Source organism: Tupaia chinensis, unplaced genomic scaffold (assembly GCF_000334495.1).
Source record: "Tupaia chinensis unplaced genomic scaffold, TupChi_1.0 Scaffold000330_1, whole genome shotgun sequence".
In the NCBI taxonomy this organism is placed as follows: Eukaryota; Metazoa; Chordata; class Mammalia; order Scandentia; family Tupaiidae; genus Tupaia; species Tupaia belangeri.
This window is the reverse complement of record NW_006159824.1, coordinates 2927010-2951987: the sequence shown is the minus strand read 5'-3', so window position 1 is coordinate 2951987 and position 24978 is coordinate 2927010. Positions and strand designations below refer to the sequence as shown.

At 44.6% G+C, this 24978-nt stretch overlaps 1 protein-coding gene across 1 annotated transcript; it reads left to right on the top strand.

Annotated features, from left to right (window-relative positions):
- Positions 1 to 15: 15 nt before the first annotated feature.
- DHX33 (DEAH-box helicase 33) lies at positions 16 to 24465 on the top strand (the record flags this gene model as incomplete). The annotated part of the gene is given in 13 exon segments (XM_006172330.2): positions 16 to 148; positions 3455 to 3615; positions 6008 to 6235; positions 6897 to 7067; positions 11736 to 11921; positions 12653 to 12764; positions 14144 to 14303; positions 14461 to 14549; positions 19018 to 19145; positions 19883 to 20086; positions 22865 to 22951; positions 24068 to 24233; positions 24236 to 24465. Coding segments are annotated over 13 exon segments (1956 nt in total), but the record flags the coding sequence as incomplete, so codon positions are not given.
- Positions 24466 to 24978: the final 513 nt, after the last annotated feature.

Genomic DNA, 24978 nt, shown 5'->3' with positions numbered 1-24978 from the left:
CCCACCCACCCACGCCCGCCTCTGGCCCAGCCCTCGGTCAGTCCCTACCCCGAGGCGGTGGAGCTGCAACGCCGGAGTCTGCCCATCTTCCAGGCGCGAGGACAACTGCTGGCCCAGCTCCGAAACCTGGACAGCGCCGTCCTCATCGGTGAGTAGCTGCGCCCGCGGCCCCTTTCTCCTGGTACCTGGTTTTGCAAGAGCAGTTTTTGTTAGGCGCCTCTCCCCGTTTTCATTCGTATATTCAACAAACCTGAACGTCTCGGTGCCAAGGCTGGAGAGGGGCCTCCGAGCGGAGTCTTACTGCCCTTTCCTGAAGGCCCTGACAGCCAGTGCGAGTGACGATGTGCGTAGACAAAGACGCACCTCCCTTGTGAAAGGGTGAAGGGGTGAACTGCAGGCTTGGGGAGCCTAGAAGAGTGGCTTTTACCCAGTCTGAGGAAGAGAGGGTACTCTACGCAGAGATGAGAGCCTGTCTGAGAGACTAGAAACAACTGTCGAACGGGAAGTAATTTCAGGTGCCTGAAAACGGACAGAGTTGTGGGGCAGGAATTGATTTCTGGGAGCTTTGAGCCTCAACTTTTTTTTTTTTTGAGAAGTTTTCGCTATAGGGCGCGTGTGCTCGCCAGACAGAGAGAGACAGAGAGACAGAAAGCGAGAAATCACTCCCCAGGGGAGATGGTCATGCCACAATCCCTTCTCCATTCTCCTCTCGGGATCTTGGGCACACACGCACACGCGCCCGAGCCTCAACTTTTAAGAGAAGCTTCTGAAAAACAAAGAGGATGAACCACCAAAGAGAGGAAGGAGACCCAGGAATGTTGGCAGTCAAAGGAATAGAGAGCTGTAGGAAAGGAGTGAGCAGGTGCAACAATGAGGCCCACCAATATGTGGGCCCTCCTCCCCCAAAATGCACAGTGCATTTGGATTTGAGGTGGTGTTGGTGGATCCCATTGAGAGCTATTCCAACAGACCTGTGGGAGTAAGAGATGATTTCTCATTGGACTGACGAGAAAGTAGGAGGTGAGAGAATGAAGGCAGGCTTCTGTATTGAGAAGGGGGGTTCTGAGAGGAACTTAAAAGTGTTCATAAGTTGAAGGGAAAGACTCAGGGAAGAGGGAGGCTGAGCATGAAAAAGAGCCGCTAGTCAGGAAGTCTGAGGAATGGGGCATTTGGCTAGATGAAGAGCCGATCTGGGAAAGGAGGAAGGATAAGAAGCTTTGGGGTGGCCAGCTGAGGCAGTGTAGTCTCCCTCATGCAAGTGCATGCGCCCTATTACAGTTTTTAAAGTTTTGCTATAATGTGCATGCACTCAGAGAGAGAGAGAGAGAGAGAGAAAATGAGAAAGCACCCCTCTGGGGGTAATTGCTGCACCACAATCCCTTCTCTATTCTCCTCTCAGGATTTTGGGCATGTATATACACATGCCTGGCATGTGTTTCAAGCCACCAGATTTGGGACTTGAACCATGCAATCAACCATGTAGGATCCAGTCTCTTTAACCACTGTGCTACCAGCTAGCCCATCTATGACAAATAAAACAGAAAGAGAGAGAATCTATGGAGCTGGAGAAGAGCTTGAAGGGGAGGTAGAAAAAAGAAAGAATAATAACCTTACTGAGAAGACTTTTTCTTAAGAGAAGTGCAGGAACTCTGCTGAGAATGGGCATCACAGTAGCCCCTTGGGAAGGATGGAAACAGGAGACAGGCTGCAAAAACAAGAAATATATTGATGGTAATCTTTGGCTCCACTACAAACTCAAGTCTTGGTCTTTGTCTTTTCAGTAAGGTTATTTTTCTTTCTTTTTTCTTGGAGAGGTTTTTTGCTATAGGGCATGTGCGCTCACCAGAAAGACAGAGACAGAGAGTCAAAAAGTGAGAAATCACTCCCCCAAGGGGGATGGTCATGCCGCAATTCCTTCTCCTTCATTCTCCTCTTGGGATCTTGGGCACGCATGCATACACGCCTGGCGTGAGTTTAAGCCACCGAGTCCAAGACTCGAACCGCAGTCAACTACATGGGAGTCCAGCGACATAGTCATTACGCCAACTGCTGGTCCCAAGTAAGGTTATTTTTCTTTAGGAATATTCAGTTGCTCTAGTGCAGGAGCCTAAAAAAATGGATACAAAGACATTGATCTAAGTTTGGGATTTTGCCTGGTGGATCCAGCAGAAAGATTGCAAAGTAATCAAATTCTCAGTTTATGATTTTTGTCTGAGTCAGGAAGGGTGATCAGCCAGAGGGGGCTGATGAGTAGGGAGAAAATGCAGGAATAATGGGACTGTGGGGTCTGTGAGGTTAGAGAGACAAACCAGCTGCCAAGGAGAAGGATGCACAGACTGACTGAGTTCATTGTCCTAGTTAGGTCCTGTTAAAAGAACTAAGATGGGAACCAGCAGTTAGCGTAATGGTTATGTCGCTGGACTCCCACGTAGTCGACCGCGGGTCGTGTCCCGGACCCGGTGGCTTAAAACTCACACCGGGCACGTGTGCGTGCATGCCCAAGATCCCGAGAGGAGAATGGAGGAGAAGGGATTGCGGCGTGACCATCTCCCCCGGGGGGTGATTTCTCGCTTTCTGTCTCTATGTCTCTCTCTGTCTGTCTGGCGAGCGCACGCGCCCTACAGTGAAAATCTCTCCAAAAAAAAAAAAAGAACTAAGAGAGTAGAAAATAACACTTATTGAGTGCCTACTATATACAGGATGCTCAACTATATGGGAGAGGATTTTCTCTACCCTGCAGGAACTTCCAGCAATAGGAGAGAAGGATTTTCTCTACCCTGCAGGAACTTCCAGCGTTGGAAGAGGACAAAAACATTTAATACTTCAGTGCAATGTAAGGTAGTCAGTGCTAGAAGAGAGTTGAACAAGGCACTGAGGGACCCAGAGGAGGGCCACCTGTGCAGCCTCGGGACGAGAGTTTGAGACCTAACTTAGCCTGTAGTGTGCCAGGCAGTCAGCCTGAGGGCAAGTATTCCGTAATAGTGTGGGCAAAGGCAAAGGGTGTGAAAGGAAGTGTCAGGCTGGGGAGTGGCGAGGAGCTTGTGTGAGCGTACATCTCTTCATATAGTACATACATAAGTCTATGAAACAGTTTATTTCATGTTAACTATGTCCTTTACCTGAATGTGTATATTGTTTCCAGATTTTGCTATCATGAGCAAAGTTGAGTAAAACATCTTCGAAGTTCTATCTTTAGACACATCTTTATTTCCTTAGAATCAATTCCCCTAAGTGGAATTGTGGTGTCAAAGGACATAAACAGTTTAAAGATTTCAAAAATATAACTGGTCCTACCCTAAAATGATACCAATTAACAATCAATAATATATACAAGTGTCCATTCTGATGCCTTACCAACCCAGAGTGTTTTCTGTCTTTTCCTTCTGACCTTGAGCTATTCAATGAAATTCGTGTCAGTGTGCATGTAAATGAGATTTTAATTTTTTGTTCCTAGGGGAAACCGGCTCCGGGAAGACAACTCAGATCCCTCAGTACCTCTATGAAGGGGGAATTGGCCGCCAGGGAATCATTGCTGTGACTCAGCCTCGTCGAGTGGCTGCCATCTCTCTTGCTACTAGAGTCTCAGATGAGAAAAGAACTGAACTGGGGAAGCTGGTACCTAATTTCCTTCTCCACTAAACAGTTCTCCCACTGCACCCCTTCCATTAATTTTTCTGGAAAAACTTGCACAGTGAGCTTCTTTCTTGCCACAGTTCTTTAGACCTACCTCAGAGGTTTGTTTGTGTTTTTGTTTTGTTTTGTTGCCAGTTCCTGAGAGATCAGAGGCTCTGACAGATTATCAGTCCCATTTGCTTTGCTTTCAAAATCTACTAACAAGTTAGATAAATTACTAGTTTTCCTTGAACTTAATGATGGAGGGGTCTGTGGTGATCATACCCAACACTTACTGCAGATTCTTATCTGACTCTCACAAAGAATTAAAAACATGGACAAATGGAGAGGCTAATAAGCAAAGTTTATTAGAAAAGAGTAAAAGCGAAGTGGGAGGGGGACCCAGAATGGGTCATCCCCTAGGGGTAGGAGTGGCCTGACTATATATGCTCTGACAAAAAGGAAAAAAAAAACTATATGAAAACTATTCTTTTTTTTAATAGACCATAGATTAGTTTATTTTTAACACCCATCATGCCATGAATTCATAGGGAATAGGTTCTAGTAGCTCAGGCTCCTTTCCATTGGTTCTCACAGAGTGTGCTTCTCTGGGTGGAGCAGGCTGGTGCTTCAGTTGAACCCAGGTACCTTTCTCTTTGGCTTTCTTCTTTTTCTGGTCATTTTCCTTCACGTCTTCGGAAGCTATCTCTGCTCTTAGAATGCTTAATATGCTCAATACGCACATTGATTCTCTTGGCAAGAATCTTGCCCTTAACTTGTTTGTTTACAACAATGCCAACAGCATGCTGGGTAACATTGTAGACTCTTCCAGTTTTGCCATGGTAGCATTTATGGAGCATCCCTTTTTGAATAGTACCCATTCCCTTAATATCTACAATATCACCTTTCTTGTAGATTCGCATATATATTGCCAAAGGGACAACTCCATGTTTTCTAAAAGACCTAGAGAACATATATCGGGTGCCTCAGTGTTTGTCATTTTGGTAAATTACTGGAAGATGGTGGTTTTGGCCAAAAGGAAGATGAAAACTATTTTTTGTCCAAGGAGATAGCAGGACAAGAAACTTTCTTTTTTTAAAAGATAATTATTATTTATTTAATTTTATTTATTCATTCATTTATTTTTAAATTTGACCAGAGAGACAGAGAGAGAGAGAAAGTGAGAAAGCAAGCCACCAGGTCCAGGACTCGAACCATGGTTGGCCACGTGGAAGTGTCCAGCACCTTAACTACCATGCCACCTGCTGGTCCCCAAGGAACTTTAAGAGATACCAATGCAGGCATGTTGTGCTGCTGGGGAATTTTGAGTTATCAGGGTCCTTGAGTTGTACAGTTTGCTCAGGACTATATAGTTAGTCTATTTCTAGCCTAGTCAGCAGATGGTCCTAAATTTTAGAAACATGAAAGAAGAGTATATTTTTCAAGATCCTTTCTTCTCCTATTCTTCGGACCAAGAGAGATTACACTCTGGTTTATAATGCAGTAATGATATGAAAAGTATTGGGTGTACCTTTCATTACTTAAGCAGCCTGCAAGCAGCTTTCTGTGTAAGCCAGTAGCGAGAGCTAATCATTGATTTTTGGTGAGAGCAGCAAATGATTTCTATTAAAAGCCTGACTATAGTGACTCCATCTTGTCTCATAGTCTCCATTCCGTGGACTCCTTACCTAGCCAGAGATCTCACTCCTGTCTCATTATTTAAGGCTTCAATGACTTCCATTGAATCTCTTATCTGTATATCTTTCTGGAAAAATTCTACCATATATGCGGGTATTAAGAATGAGTCTCAGAACTGTACGTAAGCCAGATTTATTTGTGTTTGGTGTGTATGTATGCACTCATTTTACTTAAAAACATCTTGGACTTTGAGGCAGCTCCATAGCTTGGTGGTTAAGGGAAGCCTGATAGCACATTGCCGACCACAGTTTGAATCTTAGCCCCAAGCAGCCTGAAAAATATGCTGGGCCCAAGCGTGTATACCCAAAATCCCTACCGGATGGAGAAATAGAGGAGAAGGGACTGTGCTGTAGTCATCCTCCACAGAGGGGATACTTTTTCCCTCTCCCACCCTCTGTCTATCTGGTGAGCACATATGTCTTCTGGCACCTAATTTAAAAAAAAAGTTCTCGGGCTTATTTTCACTTCTGCACCTGGCTTCGCATGAAACTGTTAAATAGCCTGAGATAGGAAATTAGCTCTAAATTCTTCTAATGTCTATCATAATTACAGTTAAAGGCATGTGTCCATTGTCTCTGAGCAGGCCAGGGTCAGTGTTGGTCTCCTCACTAAAAGCACAAGCACCTAGCATGGTGCTGGATACACAGTAGGTACTCAACAAATGTTTGATGAATGAATGAGTCCTTTCTTCACACAGGTTGGCTATACAGTGCGCTTTGATGATGTCACCTCAGAAAACACCAGGATCAAGTTCCTAACAGATGGCATGCTTCTGCGTGAAGCAATTTCAGACTCGCTGCTCCGGAAATACAGCTGTGTCATTTTGGATGAAGCCCATGAACGGACCATCCACACAGATGTGCTCTTTGGAGTGGTGAAAGCTGCACAGAAGAAGCGAAAGGAACTGGGGAAACTGCCTCTCAAAGTATGTATAACCCATGTAAGGAAATAGGCCTATGCTTCTTCCTCAGGGTATTTTTGCACATTTTTTTCAGAATCATCAGAGAAAGGGAACCATTGGGCCATACAGTGGTGCAGCAGTTATGTAACTAGACCTAGACAGGAAGGTCCCAAGTTCACAACTTAGAGCCTCTCTGTGCACACACAGCAGTGGTGCACACGCGTGCCTATGATCCAGCACTAGCTGAGAGTGGGGATGGATTATGTGAAAACCCTGTTAGTGGTGCCTGTCTTTCTCTCTGAAAAAATAAGTAAACTTTGAAAAAAATAAATAAGAGAGCCAGCCCTGTGGCCCGATGTTAAGGAACCCAGGTCCCACATGGCCAACCATACAGTTCAAGTCCCAGCCCCTGTCAGCTTGAAAATCACACCAGGCTTACATGCCCAGAGTCCTGACAGGATGGAGAAATGGAGAAGGAATTGTGGCATGCCCATGCTCCATTGGAGTTTGCTCTCTCTCTCTCTGTCTCTCTGGCAAGCACATGTACCCACTGAAAAATAAATAAATAAAAATTAAGCACGTGAACTATTGAAGCAGACCTCAGTCACCAGCCTTCAAGGCGTGGGAGGTGCACAGAAAAGTTGTCCCAGTGTTTGCTTCCCATTCTCTTCCTTCTCTCATGCAGGTGATTGTGATGTCAGCTACAATGGATGTGGACCTGTTCTCTCAGTATTTCAATGGAGCCCCTGTCCTGTACCTGGAGGGCCGGCAGCATCCAATCCAGATTTTTTACACCAAACAGCCTCAGAATGATTACCTGCACGCAGCACTTGTCTCAGTCTTTCAGATCCACCAGGTATGATATCGGGGCACATCCCTGAAAGATTCTGTTGTTTCTTGCAGTTAGTAATGAGAGCATTCAACCTTGAAAAGACAGCTGCTAAATTAAACAGCCTAGTGAGCTGTGTCATTAACGTGCAGATGGAGTACAAATGCCATGTCCAGGGCTTTTTTGTGGTATCTCTTATTTTACCTGAAAAGAAAAATAATTCACCTCAGCTCATCATCTTTCCTCTGCTGAGCCAGAAGACTTCCATATGTGAGAGCAGTGGTTTTCAAATTTTTTTGCTCATAAGCCTTGATATTAGGATCCAGTACACAATATGTATAACTGAAATAAATCTAGGAAACACTGTCTCTTTTACTACAAGGGATGTACTCTGTATTTTCCACCTCATTAAAAAAAAAAAAGAATTGGGGCACCAGCAGTTAGCGTAACGGTATGTCACTAGACTCCCACGTAATCGACCGCGGTTCGAGTCCCGGACCTGGTGGCTTAAACTCACACCAGCCGCGTGTGCGTGCATGCCCAGGATCCCGAGAGGAGAATGGAGGAGAAGGGATTGCGGCGTGACCATCCCCCCTGGGGGGTGATTTCTCGCTTTCTATCTCTCTGTCTCTCACTGTCTGTCTGGTGAGTGCACGCACCCTATAGCAAAAACCTCTCCAAAAAAAGAAAAAAAAGAGAAAAAGATAATAAATTAACCTTAGTTTACTGTAACTTTTATAAACTTTATTTTTTTTTAACTTTTTGACTCATAACATTTGGCTTAAAATACATAGTGTACAGCTGTACAAAAATATTTTCTTTTTTTATATCCTTATTCTGTAAGCTTTTATTTATGTATTTATTTATTTATTTTTACTTTTTAAATTTTTTGTTAAAAACTAAGACACAGGAACCAGCAGATGTCACTGGACTCCCACATAGTCACCGTGGTTCACGTCAGATCCAGTGACTTAAGACTTACACTAGGCATGTGTGCATGTGTACCCAAAATCCCAAGAGGTGACAGGAGGACAAGGGATTGTGGCATGGCCATTCCTCCTGAGGGGTGATTTCTTGCTTTCTATCTCTCTTGTGAGCACGCACACCCTATAGCAAAAATCTCTCTCAAAAAAAAAAAAAAAAAGAAGAAGACAAAAACTAAGACAGAATGGTCCAGCATGTGGCATTGTATTTAAGGTGCTGGACTCCCACATGGCAGAACGTGGTTCAAATCTCAGACCCAGCGGCATGAAAATCATGTTGGGCATGTGTGCCCACAATCCTGAGGGGAGAATGGAAAAGGGATTACAGTGTAGCCATCACTCTTGGGAAGTGAGTTCTCACTTTCCCTCGTCTCTCTCCAGCAAACACCCACATCCTGTGGGAAAAAACCTAAAAAAAATTTAAAAACTAAGACACAAATGCCCACTAGCCTAGGCTCAATAGGGTCAGGATCATCAATATTCCTTATCCCACATCATAAGATTAAATCAAACACAAGAGAAGGTGATACAATTAAGAGATGTGATAAGCACAAAATATTTGAGGCTGTGTTTTACAGTAAGATTCTTTATAAGTAGAGGGAGTATATACTAAAATAATGATAAAAGGTGTAGTATAGTACTACATAAACCAGTAACATAGTAGTTTTTTATCATTATCAAGTATTGTGTTCTGTCCAGTTGTATGTATGCTTCCCTACAACTGGCAATGAAGTAGGTTTGTTTGTATCAGCAGCATCACAAACACAAAGTGAAAGGAATTTTTTGGCACTATTAGAATCATATGCGATCATTGTCATATATGTGGTCTTTCCTCAACCAAAATGTCTTTATGAGGATCATGATTATAATTAATATGAAAAAAAACACCAATAGCTTTCATTACCCCATCTTAGATTCCCACTTGTTAGGGTAACCACTTTTAGTTCCTTAGCTGTTTCTTTAGATGTTACATTTCTATCTCTGAAATACTCTGTATTGCTATTTCTTGATTTATCCATATTGGCCATTAAATGCTAATTTCTTACCATGGTAGATGAGAATTTAAAAATACCCGTCTCTTGGGGACCAGCAGTTAGCGTAATGGCTATGTCACTGGACTCCCACGTAGTCGACAGCAGTTCGAGTCCCGGCATGGTGGCTTGCACTCATGCCGGGCACGTGTGTATACGTGCCCAAAGGACGATAAAGGAAAAGGGATTGTGGCATGGCCATCCCTCCTCGGGGGTGATTTCTTGCTTTCTGTCTCTCTGTCTCTCTGGCGAGCGCACACGCCCTGTAACAAAAACCTCTCCAAAAAAAAAATTATATACCCCTGTCCCATCCCTGCCTCTGTCAACACAATTATGATGTTTTCTAAACCCATTATCAGTATAATATTTACAATATTATGACCATATGTGGCTATCAGTACATCGTCCCAGTGCCTTGTTTCTTGAACAATACAATTGTGCAAGTTTTCTACATTGCTTTGACTAATTTCTCCCCCAAACATTCTAACATCTCTCATATGCCATTTGTGATTTATTCTGTGTTCAAACATAACCTGTTTTTCCTGAAGTTCTTTATGATGCTGTGCAGTCCAAACAGATGACTCCCCAAAGCCTCTGTGTAGCTGTCTTCTTGACTCTCCTGGGTAGAGAAAGGGACCTGGGTGTGTGTAAGGGAGCCTAGTAATGCATGTACAACAGTGGTCCCATAAAGAGCATACAGCCTATACCAAATAGCTTAAGCATGTAGTAGACTATACCATCTAGGTTTGTGTAAGTTCACTCTGATGTTCACATGACAAAATTACCTAAAGATACAAATTTTAGAAAGTATCTCTGTTGTTAAATGACAGGTGACTGTATAGACACATGCCAGGACTTGCTTGGCAGAATGTGTTTTTCTGAGGGGGGTGGGCTGTGGATTATAAATAAATATAAAAATAGGGAACCAGCAGTTAGCGTAATGGCTATGTCGCTGGACTCCCACGTAGTCGACCGCGGTTCGTGTCCCGGACCCGGTGGCTTAAATCTCACGCCGGGCGTGTGTGCGTGCGTGCCCAAGATCCCGAGAGGAGAATGGAGGAGAAGGGATTGCGGCGTGACCATCCCCCCTGGGGGGGTGATTTCTCGCTTTCTGTCTCTATGTCTCTCTCTGTCTGTCTGGCGAGCGCACGCGCCCTATAGCGAAAACCTCTCCAAAAAAAAAAATATATATATATATAAAAATAAACACAAACACACAAAGACATACAAGTTTAGAAAGGCAAGGATCGGGTGGGCCCAACTTCTCTGATGGAAACAGCCATGACCCCGAACAGTTCCAGGTTTATTCTTTTAAAAGGCAGAAAATGAGGGAAGAGGAAATGGAATACAAAGCCAGTTGTTTTAGGATATTAATTGACTGAAGAGTGAAGACAACTGGCACCATGTAATTTCTCTGATCTTTTGGGGCAAATCCTGATAAGCACATGTGGCTTTAACCTGATACTGCTCTGCAGTTTCAAGTAACTGGTGTATTCGCATGCAGAGTGCTTTAATCGCCATGCAAATGACAGCTCACGTTTCTGCATGTATTCAGAGGTCACCACGTTTGCTCAGATTAGCCACTCTCCACAGACACACACATATAATTACATACATACTTATAATTATTAGATATTTTTTCAGTTATTGTGCCTCAAATACTTTACAAATTAATATATATGTGCAAACATCAAAGAAAGATCAGGTAAATGGCTAAGTCAACTTGAATATTGTTTTCTTTAAAGGTGAAAAATCCAGTTAACTGCAATGTTTCAAGCATTTGTCCAAGTATATTGCATTTCGGGGACATATGAAGGTGCTCTTGATGGCATCATTTAATAAGAACTTTTCCAATATGACTGCTTCTGCTAATTCCCATAGATTAGATTTTCGCAAGCTTTCTTCTCTTTTATCAGCTTCATTTTTGAATGCACTTATTAAATGGAAGGACATTTTATGCAGATTTTATTTACTTGCCTGATTGTGCTTTTCATGGTATTGTTCTTATTACAAAAGCAAGCTGGTGATATTCCTCAACATTTCCTTAATTGGTTTTCAGGCATAACTGGCCAAGAATGTTACAGTTTAACTCATTGCTGCTAAGGATTTTCTCCCAGTGTTTGGGCTTATTTGCTCATTTATCTCTTTTGGGGGGGCTTGGGGGTAGATTTGTGCTATACAGTGCATCCACTCACTGGAGAGAGTGAGAGAGAGAGAGAAAGAGAGACAGAAAGCAAGATGTCATCCCCTTCCCCCCAGGGAAATGGCTATGCCTCAATTCCTTCTCCTTCACTCTCTTGCGATTTTAGTCATGCATGCACATGAGCCCAGCATAAGTTTCAAGCCTCCAGGTCCAGGACTCAAACTGTGGTTGGCCGTGGGAGAGTTCAGCGATGTAACTATTACGCCATCTGCTGGTGCCTCATTTATCTCTCTTTTAAAAATTATTTTATTCAACTTTATTCATTTATTTTAATTTGAGCAGTGAGGGACAGAGTGAGAGAGAAAGTGAGAAAGCAAGCCACCAGGACCAGGACTCAAACCATGGTTAGCCATATGGGAGTCCAGCACCCTCAACTATGCCTGCCACCTGCTGACTCCCCTCATTTATCTCTTTATAGTTCAGAAAAATAACTGGGAAATATCATTACTGATCTGTATTTTTCCTACCTTTTTAATAGGAAGCCCCTTCTTCTCAGGACATCCTGGTGTTCCTCACTGGTCAAGAGGAAATCGAAGCCATGAGCAAGACCTGCCGAGACATTGCAAAGCATCTCCCAGATGGCTGTCCTGCAATGCTGGTCCTTCCTTTATACGCCTCCTTGCCCTATGCTCAGCAGCTCCGCGTCTTTCAGGGGGCCCCAAAGGTGAGTGTTCCACCTGTTCTGTTCGGCCCCGTATCTGGGCACTCAGATGGATTCAGTGGGGCCTGTGCTCCTGTTACCAGGCTCCAGAGAAGGTGTGTGGAATGGGATGTTTGGTGCCAGTCCAACTGGTTGAGAAGGCAGAGGAATGTAATGCTCAGCTTACTGAGAGCTGAGCACTTAAACGGCACGTCTGGGATAAGAACCAAGAAACAGTCATCAGGGGAGAGGGAGAGTGCAAAGGCAAAGGCCAAAAGGTAAATGAATGACTCTTCTAAGGGACCAGCATCAGTTGTATTTGTCCATAGACTGGTTACCGCATGCCTCTGCTGTACCAGGCACTTAATCCACCACCTTAATCCTCACGAGAACCAGCAAGGTATGTCAGGAGTCCACAGACATAGGAGCCCCAGGAATGGAAGTGACTGTTCCTCAAGGGATTTACAGTAAGGAGTTGGCAGGGCCAGATTCCAACCCACATCCACTTGCTTCAGAATCCTATGCTTGTTCCACTACATTTCATCACCTCAAATTACCATTTAGGACTCCGACTTCTCCTTCCCCTGCCAGATTTAATGACCGACCATTAATATTGATTTAATGACTGCCATTAATAATGAAATCACGTTCTCTTGGTTCTGAGTAAATTGTGGAAATTAATGGTGAGAATATGTTTTTAAATTTCTGAATCATACATTTGTCATATGGCTCTTTGGTTTTCTTCCTCCTTTTAGGGCTATCGCAAAGTGATCATTTCAACCAACATCGCTGAAACCTCCATAACCATTACAGGAATAAAATATGTAGTTGACACGGGCATGGTTAAAGCAAAGAAGTATAACCCTGGTGAGAATTTGTAGCTCGTGAATGTCTCTCCTGTGTAGAGTGAGCACTGTTGAAATCATAGTCCTACAATTCTCCTTGAGACAGCACTTACATTATAACCAATTGAGGTTTGGGAAGGGGAGGCAGGTACCGCAAATAAGATAATCCAGAAGTCAAGTCCAGAAGGGAGACCCGAGGCAAGTATGTGAGACAAGTTGAGGCAGAAAAGAGGAGCCCAGGGTTAGCAAACTCGGGATCTGGGCAGGGGGTCTGAAACTCCATCAGAAGGTGGGTGAGAATGATGCCTCTAAGACCAGGGGCAGGCTGATGCCCATCAGAGGGTTTCCTCAGAAGTGATATTTGGGTATGGCCAGTTTGAACTCCCAGCTTTCCCTGGAAGGAAACAGATGCCCCAGGCTTCAGCCTCCATCCCTTACCCCTTCCTGACTTGGTCCAAAGAATGTACTAGTGAGAGGCTTGCTTGCAGTCATTTTTACTTATGTCTGTTTCATACCTTGTTTTATTCCACAGAGGACTTGAGGCAGCTGAAATTACTGTTCCCAAATAGTTAAATGAAATGTTCTAGTAAGCACTCAAGGATGCTACCCTTAGGTCTCCAGGGCCTGGGACAGAATATACCTTTATCAAGAAAATTAGTCTTGGGGCCAGCAGATAGCATAGCAGTTATGTCGCTGGACTCCCATGTGACCAACCATGGTTTGAGTCCTGGAACCAGTGGCTTCAAACTCACATAGGGCGCATGTGTGTGCATACTCAAAATCCCAGTAGAGAAGGGACTGGGGCATGTCCATCCTCTTGGGGGATTCTTACTTTCCCTTTCATTGTTTCTCTCTGACAAATGCATGTGCCCTCTTTAAAAAAAAAAAAATATGTCTCATTTACTCCCAGGAAACATAAAGGTCTCACTATCTCTGTTTTGGAATAGACTGTGAGGGAGGGTAAAGTACGCAAGGGACTTGGGACATTTCTGAGTCATAGATTTATATGATGACCAACCATCCTGGTTTACTCAAAACTCGGTTTTAGCATCAGAAGTCCTACGTTTCAGGAAATCCTCAGTCCCAGGCAAACTGGAGTGGTTGGCCATCCTGTCATGTAAACCTCAACCTCTGAAATCACTCTGCTGGCCCCTCACTGCAAGCATGAGGTTTTCTGATGATTCTGTAAGAGATTTCATATGGGCTCATTGCCAGGCTCTTTTTCACTATGGGCCACACTTCTTCAGAGCAACTTGACTTCGTACTTCTAATTTAGCCTTGAGTTTTTCTGGACCCCTGGATTGCAGAAAGAATCACTCGTGTTCTGAGGAATGCTTCTTTATCAACGCTGTAGAAACACTGTGATGATTGAAGCTCTAATGGGGCCCATTTCCTCTCCAGACACTGGTCTTGAGGTGTTAGCTGTGCAGAGGGTGTCAAAGACCCAGGCCTGGCAACGCACCGGGAGGGCTGGCAGGGAGGACAGTGGCATCTGCTACCGGCTCTACACTGAGGAGGAGTTTGAGAAGTTTGACAAGATGACTGTGCCAGAGATCCAAAGGTAGGCTGGAGTTATTCCTGTCCATCTGCTGTTTGTCCAGCTTCTCTCTTTCCGGCTCACCCTTGTTTCCCTGGAGCTGTCACCTCACTGAGACTCCTCAGTGAGCAGCTCTGACTCACTGGGACACTGAACACCCCTCGACTCTCACTCCTCACAGGTGTAATCTGGCGAGTGTGATGCTGCAGCTGCTGGCGATGAAGGTCCCAAATGTGCTCACTTTTGACTTCATGTCCAAACCGTCCCCAGGTGAGTGCAGTCAGCAGTGTAGGGGAAGGTGGCTAAGTAGACAAATAACCAATGGACTCTCCAACAAAAAAGCATTTTGGTTTTCTTCTGTTCAGTGTGATTTGGTAGAGAACAGCATTATGAAAATACCAGATTCCATGCTCTTAGTCCCATCATTTAAGGACTCAAAATTGAGGTCTGTAGGATACTACAGAAATCTAATGGAATCGCACTTTTATCATCAAAAGGACTGCAAAGACCAAGCCGCTTTGCTTTTAACTGGGATTTGATCAGTCCCTACCTTTTTATTGGTAATCTCTTCATGAGGAAGAAAAAATTGGATTTTTAACTATGGTAGCTTTGGCACTTGGCATCTACTCAATACACCATTTTCCTTTCCTTGCCTTTTTTTTTTTTTTTTTTTTTTTTTTTTTTTTTTTTTTTTAGGGGTCGGAAGGGGAGGCAGGTACCGCAAATAAGATAATCCAGAAGTCAAGTCCAGAAGGGAGACCCGAGGCAAGTATGTGAGACAAGTTGAGGCAGAAAAGAGGAGCCCAGGGTTAGCAAACTCGGGATCTGGGCAGGGGGTCTGAAACTCCATCAGAAGGTGGGTGAGAATGATGCCTCTAAGACCAGGGGCAGGCTGATGCCCATCAGAGGGTTTCCTCAGAAGTGATATTTGGGTATGGCCAGTTTGAACTCCCAGCTTTCCCTGGAAGGAAACAGATGCCCCAGGCTTCAGCCTCCATCCCTTACCCCTTCCTGACTTGCTCCAAAGAATGTACTAGTGAGAGGCTTGCTTGCAGTCATTTTTACTTATGTCTGTTTCATACCTTGTTTTATTCCACAGAGGACTTGAGGCAGCTGAAATTACTGTTCCCAAATAGTTAAATGAAATGTTCTAGTAAGCACTCAAGGATGCTACCCTTAGGTCTCCAGGGCCTGGGACAGAATATACCTTTATCAAGAAAATTAGTCTTGGGGCCAGCAGATAGCATAGCAGTTATGTCGCTGGACTCCCATGTGACCAACCATGGTTTGAGTCCTGGAACCAGTGGCTTCAAACTCACATAGGGCGCATGTGTGTGCATACCCAAAATCCCAGTAGAGAAGGGACTGGGGCATGTCCATCCTCTTGGGGGATTCTTACTTTCCCTTTCATTGTTTCTCTCTGACAAATGCATGTGCCCTCTTTAAAAAAAAAAAAATATGTCTCATTTACTCCCAGGAAACATAAAGGTCTCACTATCTCTGTTTTGGAATAGACTGTGAGGGAGGGTAAAGTACGCAAGGGACTTGGGACATTTCTGAGTCATAGATTTATATGATGACCAACCATCCTGGTTTACTCAAAACTCGGTTTTAGCATCAGAAGTCCTACGTTTCAGGAAATCCTCAGTCCCAGGCAAACTGGAGTGGTTGGCCATCCTGTCATGTAAACCTCAACCTCTGAAATCACTCTGCTGGCCCCTCACTGCAAGCATGAGGTTTTCTGATGATTCTGTAAGAGATTTCATATGGGCTCATTGCCAGGCTCTTTTTCACTATGGGCCACACTTCTTCAGAGCAACTTGACTTCGTACTTCTAATTTAGCCTTGAGTTTTTCTGGACCCCTGGATTGCAGAAAGAATCACTCGTGTTCTGAGGAATGCTTCTTTATCAACGCTGTAGAAACACTGTGATGATTGAAGCTCTAATGGGGCCCATTTCCTCTCCAGACACTGGTCTTGAGGTGTTAGCTGTGCAGAGGGTGTCAAAGACCCAGGCCTGGCAACGCACCGGGAGGGCTGGCAGGGAGGACAGTGGCATCTGCTACCGGCTCTACACTGAGGAGGAGTTTGAGAAGTTTGACAAGATGACTGTGCCAGAGATCCAAAGGTAGGCTGGAGTTATTCCTGTCCATCTGCTGTTTGTCCAGCTTCTCTCTTTCCGGCTCACCCTTGTTTCCCTGGAGCTGTCACCTCACTGAGACTCCTCAGTGAGCAGCTCTGACTCACTGGGACACTGAACACCCCTCGACTCTCACTCCTCACAGGTGTAATCTGGCGAGTGTGATGCTGCAGCTGCTGGCGATGAAGGTCCCAAATGTGCTCACTTTTGACTTCATGTCCAAACCGTCCCCAGGTGAGTGCAGTCAGCAGTGTAGGGGAAGGTGGCTAAGTAGACAAATAACCAATGGACTCTCCAACAAAAAAGCATTTTGGTTTTCTTCTGTTCAGTGTGATTTGGTAGAGAACAGCATTATGAAAATACCAGATTCCATGCTCTTAGTCCCATCATTTAAGGACTCAAAATTGAGGTCTGTAGGATACTACAGAAATCTAATGGAATCGCACTTTTATCATCAAAAGGACTGCAAAGACCAAGCCGCTTTGCTTTTAACTGGGATTTGATCAGTCCCTACCTTTTTATTGGTAATCTCTTCATGAGGAAGAAAAAATTGGATTTTTAACTATGGTAGCTTTGGCACTTGGCATCTACTCAATACACCATTTTCCTTTCCTTGCCTTTTTTTTTTTTTTTTTTTTTTTTAATTGTTAGAGGGCCAATGTACTTGCCAGAGAAAGAAAGCACCACCTTCCCCCCATGGAGAGTGTTCATACCACAGTCCTTTTTCCTCCATTTCTCCATCATAGCAGGATTTGGGGCACAAACATACGGTTTTCAAGTCGCCGAGCTGGGATTCGAATCATGGTTGGCCATAAGGGATCCAGCTCCTTATTCACAGGGTTTAAATGATGTACTACTGGGCCAGCCCTCTTTTTTTTTTTTTTTCCAAGTGAAGAAATGTAAATCGTAAAGAAAATAGAAAAAAATTAAAAGGAAAACACAGATAGCAACATACACAGCACATTGCTCTATGCCTTTATTTTTCTTTTCTTTGTTAAATCCCTATAAACAGAACTGACACATATCAGGCATATGTAGTATTAAACCACCACCTGAGAACCCATTGCCAGTGCCACTGAAGCCCCAGGCCTTCTCCCCCTTCCCAGCCACCCTTGCCTCCTCTCCATTCCCTCAGGGTCACCATTTTCATATTTTGTTGGCAGTTCTCTTGCTTTTTCTTCAGTGTTTTATTACGTATTCTGAAATCCTCTGTTTCAGTGTGCATGTTCATGGGTGTATTTTTCTGTTACCTGTTTTCATTCATATTTCCTTAGATTCATTTGTATTTGTGCACTTTCATCACTCAGTGCTATTTTGTTCTGTGAATAAACCAGAATGCATGTATCCATTCTTCTATTGATAGACATTTGCACATTGCTTTTTATTAATTTAATACTTTTTTAAAATTTATAGAGGTTTTTGCTATAGGGCACGTATGCTCACCAGAAAGACAGAGAGAGACAGAAAGTGAGAAATCAGCCACCAGGGGAATGGCCACACCACAATCCCTTCTCTTCCATTCTCCCCTCGGGATCTTAAACACACATGCACACGCGCCTGGCCTGAATTTAAGCCACCGGGTCCAGGACTTGAACCACAGTTGGCTACATGGGAATCCGGCCACATAGCCATTCTGCCAACCGCTGTTCCCCTCATTTACTACATTATTTAACAGATTGTTTCCTGTTAATAAGAATATGCTTACTCTACCCTTAGAGATGTTTTTTTACTATGTAATTGGCAATGCGTTTACATGGTTCGAAGTTCAAGAAGTATGAAAGAGTAAATAGTATGTGGTGACCCTTTTACTTCTTGTCTACTGGGTTCGCCGGTGGCCTGAAGCATTTGATATTCCCACAGTGTCGTGTGTGCTTCTGGAGAGCTGTGTCTCTGTTTATCTGGGGTGGGGGGAACTTGTAAGTGTACTATTGCTGGGTCCAAAGGTATGTGTGTCCAAAATACACAAATGTATTGCCAAATTACAGGCTCTCATTCAAAAAAGGGATTAGGGGGACCAGAAAGTAGCGTGGTAGTTAAAGGCGCTGATTCCCACACGGCTAACTGCAGTTCAAGTCCCAGACCTGGTGGCTTGCTTTCTTGCTTTCCCTTTGTCTTTCTCTCTCTGTCTCTCTCTGGTCAAATTAAAAAAATAATAATCACAAATGGGATTAAATAAATAATTCTTTTTAAAATAGGGAATTGAGGCCAGCCAATGACCTGGGGTTAAAGGCGACTGGATCTCACATGGCCAACTATGCAGTTTTGGTTCCAGACTGATGACTTGAAAAACACGCCAGGTGTGTGTGTGTGCCCAAAATCTCAAAAGGAGAGACAAATAGGCAAGAAGGGATTGTAGCATGACCATCCTACCAGAGGGTGGTTTCTCACTTCTCTCCAGCAAGTGCATAGACCCTCTGGCAAAATTAAAATCTAAATGAAAATGAAAAAGGGAGTTGAATTGATGACAGTGATGAAAAACTGATCAAGGGGGCAGTCATGGTTGTGAGCTTGCTGTTGTCAGGAGCTCCCAGAAGACTAACATAGCTGCAGCTGCTGCTTTTTTGAATTGTTGGCTCCTTTTTATATCTGTGTCTTCAGATCACATCCAGGCAGCCATTGCCCAGCTGGACCTGTTGGGTGCTCTTGAACACAAGGATGACCAGCCCACTCTGACTCCGATTGGAAGGAAGATGGCAGCCTTTCCTTTGGAGCCCAAATTTGCCAAAGTAAATGATATTCTTCTTAGTCCCCCCATCTCCAACCTCAGGTTCTGTTTCATTTGTGTGTTTCCTTTAGGAGAGAAAGGGAGGGAGAGAGAGAGAAAAAAAGAAGAGCGAGAAGAAAAGGAAAAGCGACATAGATAGGTATTTTTGACAGGGTCTTGCCATGTGCAGATCTTCCTGCCCCAATGAACTAGGATTGCAGGTGCACCGTCATCTCTGGCGTGTGCATCTCTGAGCCCAGTGCCTCTAGACTCTCGTTTTTCTCCTAAATAATTATCAACCTCTACTTTGTATCTAGCACCGATTTATGTTCTGTAGGGGACTTGAAGACATAAGTCATGAGCCCTACCCTCAAGGAATTTGGAATCCTGTGGGGAAGGCAGGCATTCATTTTAAAAAGTAAAATAACTTGAACATATGTAGTTGTGATTTTAGAGACATCTGTGCCTTTAACTCCTTGGAAAACAAGCAGCAAAAGCAATATACAGGGGCTGGCAGGTGGCATGGTGACGAAGGGCACTGGACTCCCACATGGCTGACCACAGTTCAAGTCCCGGACCTGTTGGCTTGCTTTCTTACTTTCCCTCTCCCTCTTCTACTCTCACTCCATCCCTTTGTGAAATAAAGTCAAATGAAATAATTCTTGAAAAGAATAAAATAAAAAAGCAGGATACAGAAATACTGTGTTTAGAAGCTAGGAAGAAAACTTGGTTTACACGATTTTTAATTTTTGTTTGCAGACTATCCTCCTGTCCCCAAAATTCCACTGTACAGAGGAGATACTGACCATTGTTTCCCTGCTGTCTGTGGACAGTGTTCTCTACAACCCTCCTTCACGGCGAGATGAAGTGCAGGGAGTCCGGAAGAAGTTCATATCCAGCGAGGGGGATCACATCACTCTGCTCAATATCTACCGGACCTTCAAAAACATTGGCGGAAATAAGGTGAATTTTGTCTTGTTCCTTTCTCCAGTGATGACTCCCTCTTTCTGGCATACATTTGAAGTGCATCTTCCCTTTTTGGCTGAGTCTTTTAAGTAGCCATGAGTGGAAAAAGCTAACTACTTTTTCTCTCTTCTCGCAACACAAATCACTTCTGTGATCCCAGAATGGGTGAGGATTTCTCCCCACCAGCAAACAAGCAATGAGTTCTGCAGCAGACCCCAGTGGGGCATCCTGTAATCTAAATCAGTTCCGATGCTATCTACTTGGAGACAGCATGAGATCCCACAGGTTGAGGGCTCAGTTCCAGAAGACTGCCTCCTATATCAGTGGCCAGTCCCAAGGCCAGGCCTCTGGAACTTCTGACCAACCAGCTGCAAGTTTAGATTCCCATGACTTCCTTTTTGGGTTTGGTTAATTTGCTAAAGCATCTGACACAATTCAGAGAAAACATGTTTAGGGCTTTATCATCAAGGACAATATGTATCCTTTCATGCACCCCTCACGTTTCCACAGGGCTGTGCCCCTTATAGGCAACCCTCTAGTAGACTGGGTTTTCATTGCCCTTTTGCTGGACAGTGTGATCAGGCCTGTGGCCACTGTCTATGAGTCAGTAAAAACCTAAACAGGGGATTTTACCCCTGTTTACTTTCAATGTTGCTAGGAAAGCAACATGCAAAACAGCCCACCCAGCTGAATTGTTTTTACTGCCTTTGATTAGAGAAGCATCCGCCGAGAGACCGGCAGGTGGCATGGTAGTTAAGGGCACTGGACTCGCACATGGAACACAGTTCAAGTCCTGGCCCTGACGACTTGCTTTCTCTCTCTCTCTCTCTCTCTCTCTCTCTCTCTCTCTCTCTCTCTCTCTCTCTCTCTCTCTCTCTCTCTCTCTCTCTCTCTCTCTCTCTCTCTCTCTCTCTCTCTCTCTCTCTCTCTCTCTCTCTCTCTCTCTCTCTCTCTCTCTCTCTCTCTCTCTCTCTCTCTCTCTCTCTCTCTCTCTCTCTCTCTCTCTCTCTCTCTCTCTCTCTCTCTCTCTCTCTCTCTCTCTCTCTCTCTCTCTCTCTCTCTCTCTCTCTCTCTCTCTCTCTCTCTCTCTCTCTCTCTCTCTCTCTCTCTCTCTCTCTCTCTCTCTCTCTCTCTCTCTCTCTCTCTCTCTCTCTCTCTCTCTCTCTCTCTCTCTCTCTCTCTCTCTCTCTCTCTCTCTCTCTCTCTCTCTCTCTCTCTCTCTCTCTCTCTCTCTCTCTCTCTCTCTCTCTCTCTCTCTCTCTCTCTCTCTCTCTCTCTCTCTCTCTCTCTCTCTCTCTCTCTCTCTCTCTCTCCCCCACTCCCAGTCAAATTTTTTAAAAAGTAAATACATAAAGTTAAGTAAATAAAATAATTATTTTTAAAAAAAGGAGGCATCCCCCAAATAGGATGTTATTGGCTTACCTTGAAACTGCCACCCACAGCTCCAGCAGCTCTCGATTAGTCAGTTGAGGGCTGTTCATGGGGACTGTAGAATCAAGCAGCTCCTCACTGCCCCAGAGTTGGGGAAAGAGCTCGTGAGTCTTTCTTTCTTGCCTTCTCTAGGTGGCCTGATCCTGTGTACCCATTTCCTTTTTTGTAGGGAGCTCTCCTGGGCACTGCCCTACCCAGAGTGTTTCTCTGACACCACCCAAGACGTCACAGTTATTTCAGGGTTCAAGATTATGTATGTTCAGGACCAGCAGATGGCGTAATGTTTACGTCTCTGGATTCCCACCTAGTCGACTGCTATTCAAGTCCCAGACCTGGCAGCTTAAAACTCATGCAGGCATGTGTGCGTGTGTGGGCAAGATCCCGAGAGGAGAACGGAGGAAAAGGGATTGCAGCATGGCCATCCATCCCCCTGGGGGGTGATGTCTCCATTTCTATTTCTCTGTCTCTCCAACGAGCACATGTGCTCTATAGCAAAAATCTCTCTAAAAATAAAAAGATAATGTATATCTTTCATCACCAAGGCATTCTCAATATCCCACAGCTAATTAGTAAATATCCCTCAGTGGGAATTCTCCATTCTAAAGTTGCAGTAGTCATTGCTGGGAGGTGCTCACAGGCTTTTGCCATAAATTCCAATAGATGCTTCACCAAGGACTATAGAATGGGGAGTGTGTCTGGACCGGACACCAGCTTCCACTCTTCGCTCTGTGGGTTTGGGCAGTTTTAACGGGTTCTTATTGGGCATGTTCAATTACTGTTCTGGAAGGGCAGATTTACATGCCTTCTGTTAATAGTGCTGGTTAGGGAAAACATTCCCCTGTCAGTACACCTCTGTAACACAATCAGATAAAAGAGATGCAACAACTCCACATGAGATGTACACAGATACACCAACTCTCCTGTAAACCATTATCTTAACTCCATCAATGCTCACTTTCCTAACTGTAACCTCCATTGGTACTTTACCAACAGGTTTTGGTTTGACAACACTGGATAGACAGAGACAGAGAGAAAGAGAGAAAGTACCCTCCAGGGGGATGGCCATGCCCCAATCTCTTCTCCTCCATACTCTACTTGGGATTTTGGGCACACACGCCTAGTGTGTTTTTCAAGCCACCAGGTCAGGGACTCAATCAGTGCAGTTAGCCATGTGGGATCCAGTCACCATAACCTCCATGGCACCTGCTGGCCCTCTAAAGATATTTTTCTATATTCATTTTGGCACCTGAAATTTTCCTTCTGAACTCAACTAAGTTCTAAAAAATTTGTTATATTTTTTTCTGTGGAAATAGAAGGATCGTGATATCTTTTTCTCCTTTTCAGGATTGGTGCAAAGAGAATTTTGTTAACAGCAAGAACATGATGCTAGTAGCTGAAGTCAGAGCACAGCTGCGGGACATCTGCTTAAAGGTATAGTCTCTTCCTGGGGTTCTCTAGAAGACGAGGCTGCCACTGTAGTCTAATGAAGTTTCTTGTTTGTTTTTGAGAGAAAGCACTTGGGAGGAGGAGGGAATGAGAGACAGACAGGTCCTCTTGACAGGATCTTACCACAATTTGTGACCTCAACCTCACATAGCAGCACCCTAACTTCCATGGCTGTGCCATTGGTAAAATGTTTAAATTGCTGTTGTCGATGATTATAAAAGGAATTCTCATTGTAGAAAAATTTTTAAATAAGAAAGAAGTAAAACATATCCACAAGTCCATCTCACTATTTTGGTCTATTTCCTAATAGCTGTGTTTTTTTGTTGCACTTTTTAAAATAGTTACATCATTTATATAATTATATTTGATATCATAAACTTTATAAGTATTTTCCAATGTTATTAGAATTCCTCCTATGGGGACCAGCAGTTAGCGTAATGGCTATGTCGCTGGACTCCCATGTAGTCGACCGCAGTTCGAGTCCCAGACCAGGTGGCTTAAACTCACGCCGGACGCGTGTGTGTGCGTGCCCAAGATCCCAAGAGGAGAATGGAGGAGAAGGGATTGTGGCGTGGCCATCCCCCCTGGGGGGTGATTTCTCGCTTTCTGTCTCTCTGTCTCTCTCTGTCTGTCTGGCGAGCGCACGCGCCCTATAGCAAAAACCTCTCAAAAAAAAAGAAAAAAAGAATGAGGAAGCGAGCCACCAGGTCCGGAATTTGAACCGTGATCAAACATGTGGGAGTCCAGCGCCTTTAACCACCACACCACCTGGGCCAGCCCCACATCACGACTTTTCTTACAACCTAATTATTGCAGAAAGTTACATCCCCCATAATCTAGCCTCTCCAGAGACAACTACTGTGGACAGTTTGGGGTAGATCCTTCTAGAACGTGTTTCTGTGTGTGTATGTCAGTCTGTTCTCCTTCTGCTTTGCCTTCTTCTCCTGCCCATGCTGATCCCTATAGCAGTAGTGGACACCACCCCCCCTCCCCCGAATGTCAAAGTCTGCATTGTTAGGCCTGCATCGTGAGCTCGCTGCTCCCCTCACTGTGGTGCCTGCAGTACTCGTATTCAGGGTCTCCTTCATTCCTCACCAACAGATGTCAATGCCAATCATGTCATCCCGAGGAGACATGGAGAGCGTCCGCCGCTGCCTGGCCCACAGCCTCTTCATGAGCACTGCTGAGCTTCAGCCAGATGGTACCTATGCCACCACGGACACCCACCAACCAGTGGCCATCCACCCCTCATCTGTCCTCTTCCTCTGCCTTTTGTGTACACTGAGCTGCTCTACACCAACAAGTGCTACATGCGAGACCTCTGCGTGGTGGATGCCGAGTGGCTGTACGAGGCTGCCCCCGAGTACTTCAGGAGGAAGCTCAGAACGGCCAGAAGCTGAGCCACCTCAGGAGGCCGCCAGCATCACTTCTGCCTGGGAGCCTGGACCTGGCTGTGTTTGCAGCACTTCCAGGTTGGCGCCAGAGAAGTGGCGAGTTTAATGCAGGCTACATGCGAGACCTCTGCGTGGTGGATGCCGAGTGGCTGTACGAGGCTGCCCCCGAGTACTTCAGGAGGAAGCTCAGAACGGCCAGAAGCTGAGCCACCTCAGGAGGCCGCCAGCATCACTTCTGCCTGGGAGCCTGGACCTGGCTGTGTTTGCAGCACTTCCAGGTTGGCGCCAGAGAAGTGGCGAGTTTAATGCAGCTGAAAGTACTTGACTTCTAGGAGTTTCAAAGCGTCTTTGCTTAAACTCCACAGACTGAACCGTGTAAACATGTACATTTATACCTGGGAAACTTCAAAATTGTGCATTTTGGTTCTACCTGGGTGACTTAGTTAACTTCTGAGCCTCAGTTTCCTCATCTGCAAAATGGAGGTAATGGTTATACCTCTAGGACTGGAGTCATGAAGTTTAGAAAAGGTGAGAAATACTCAGAGCTCCGCCTTATGCGTAATAGACATAAGATGACTCGTGAACCATTTTATGTAATGTTAATGCTTTCTACATGAT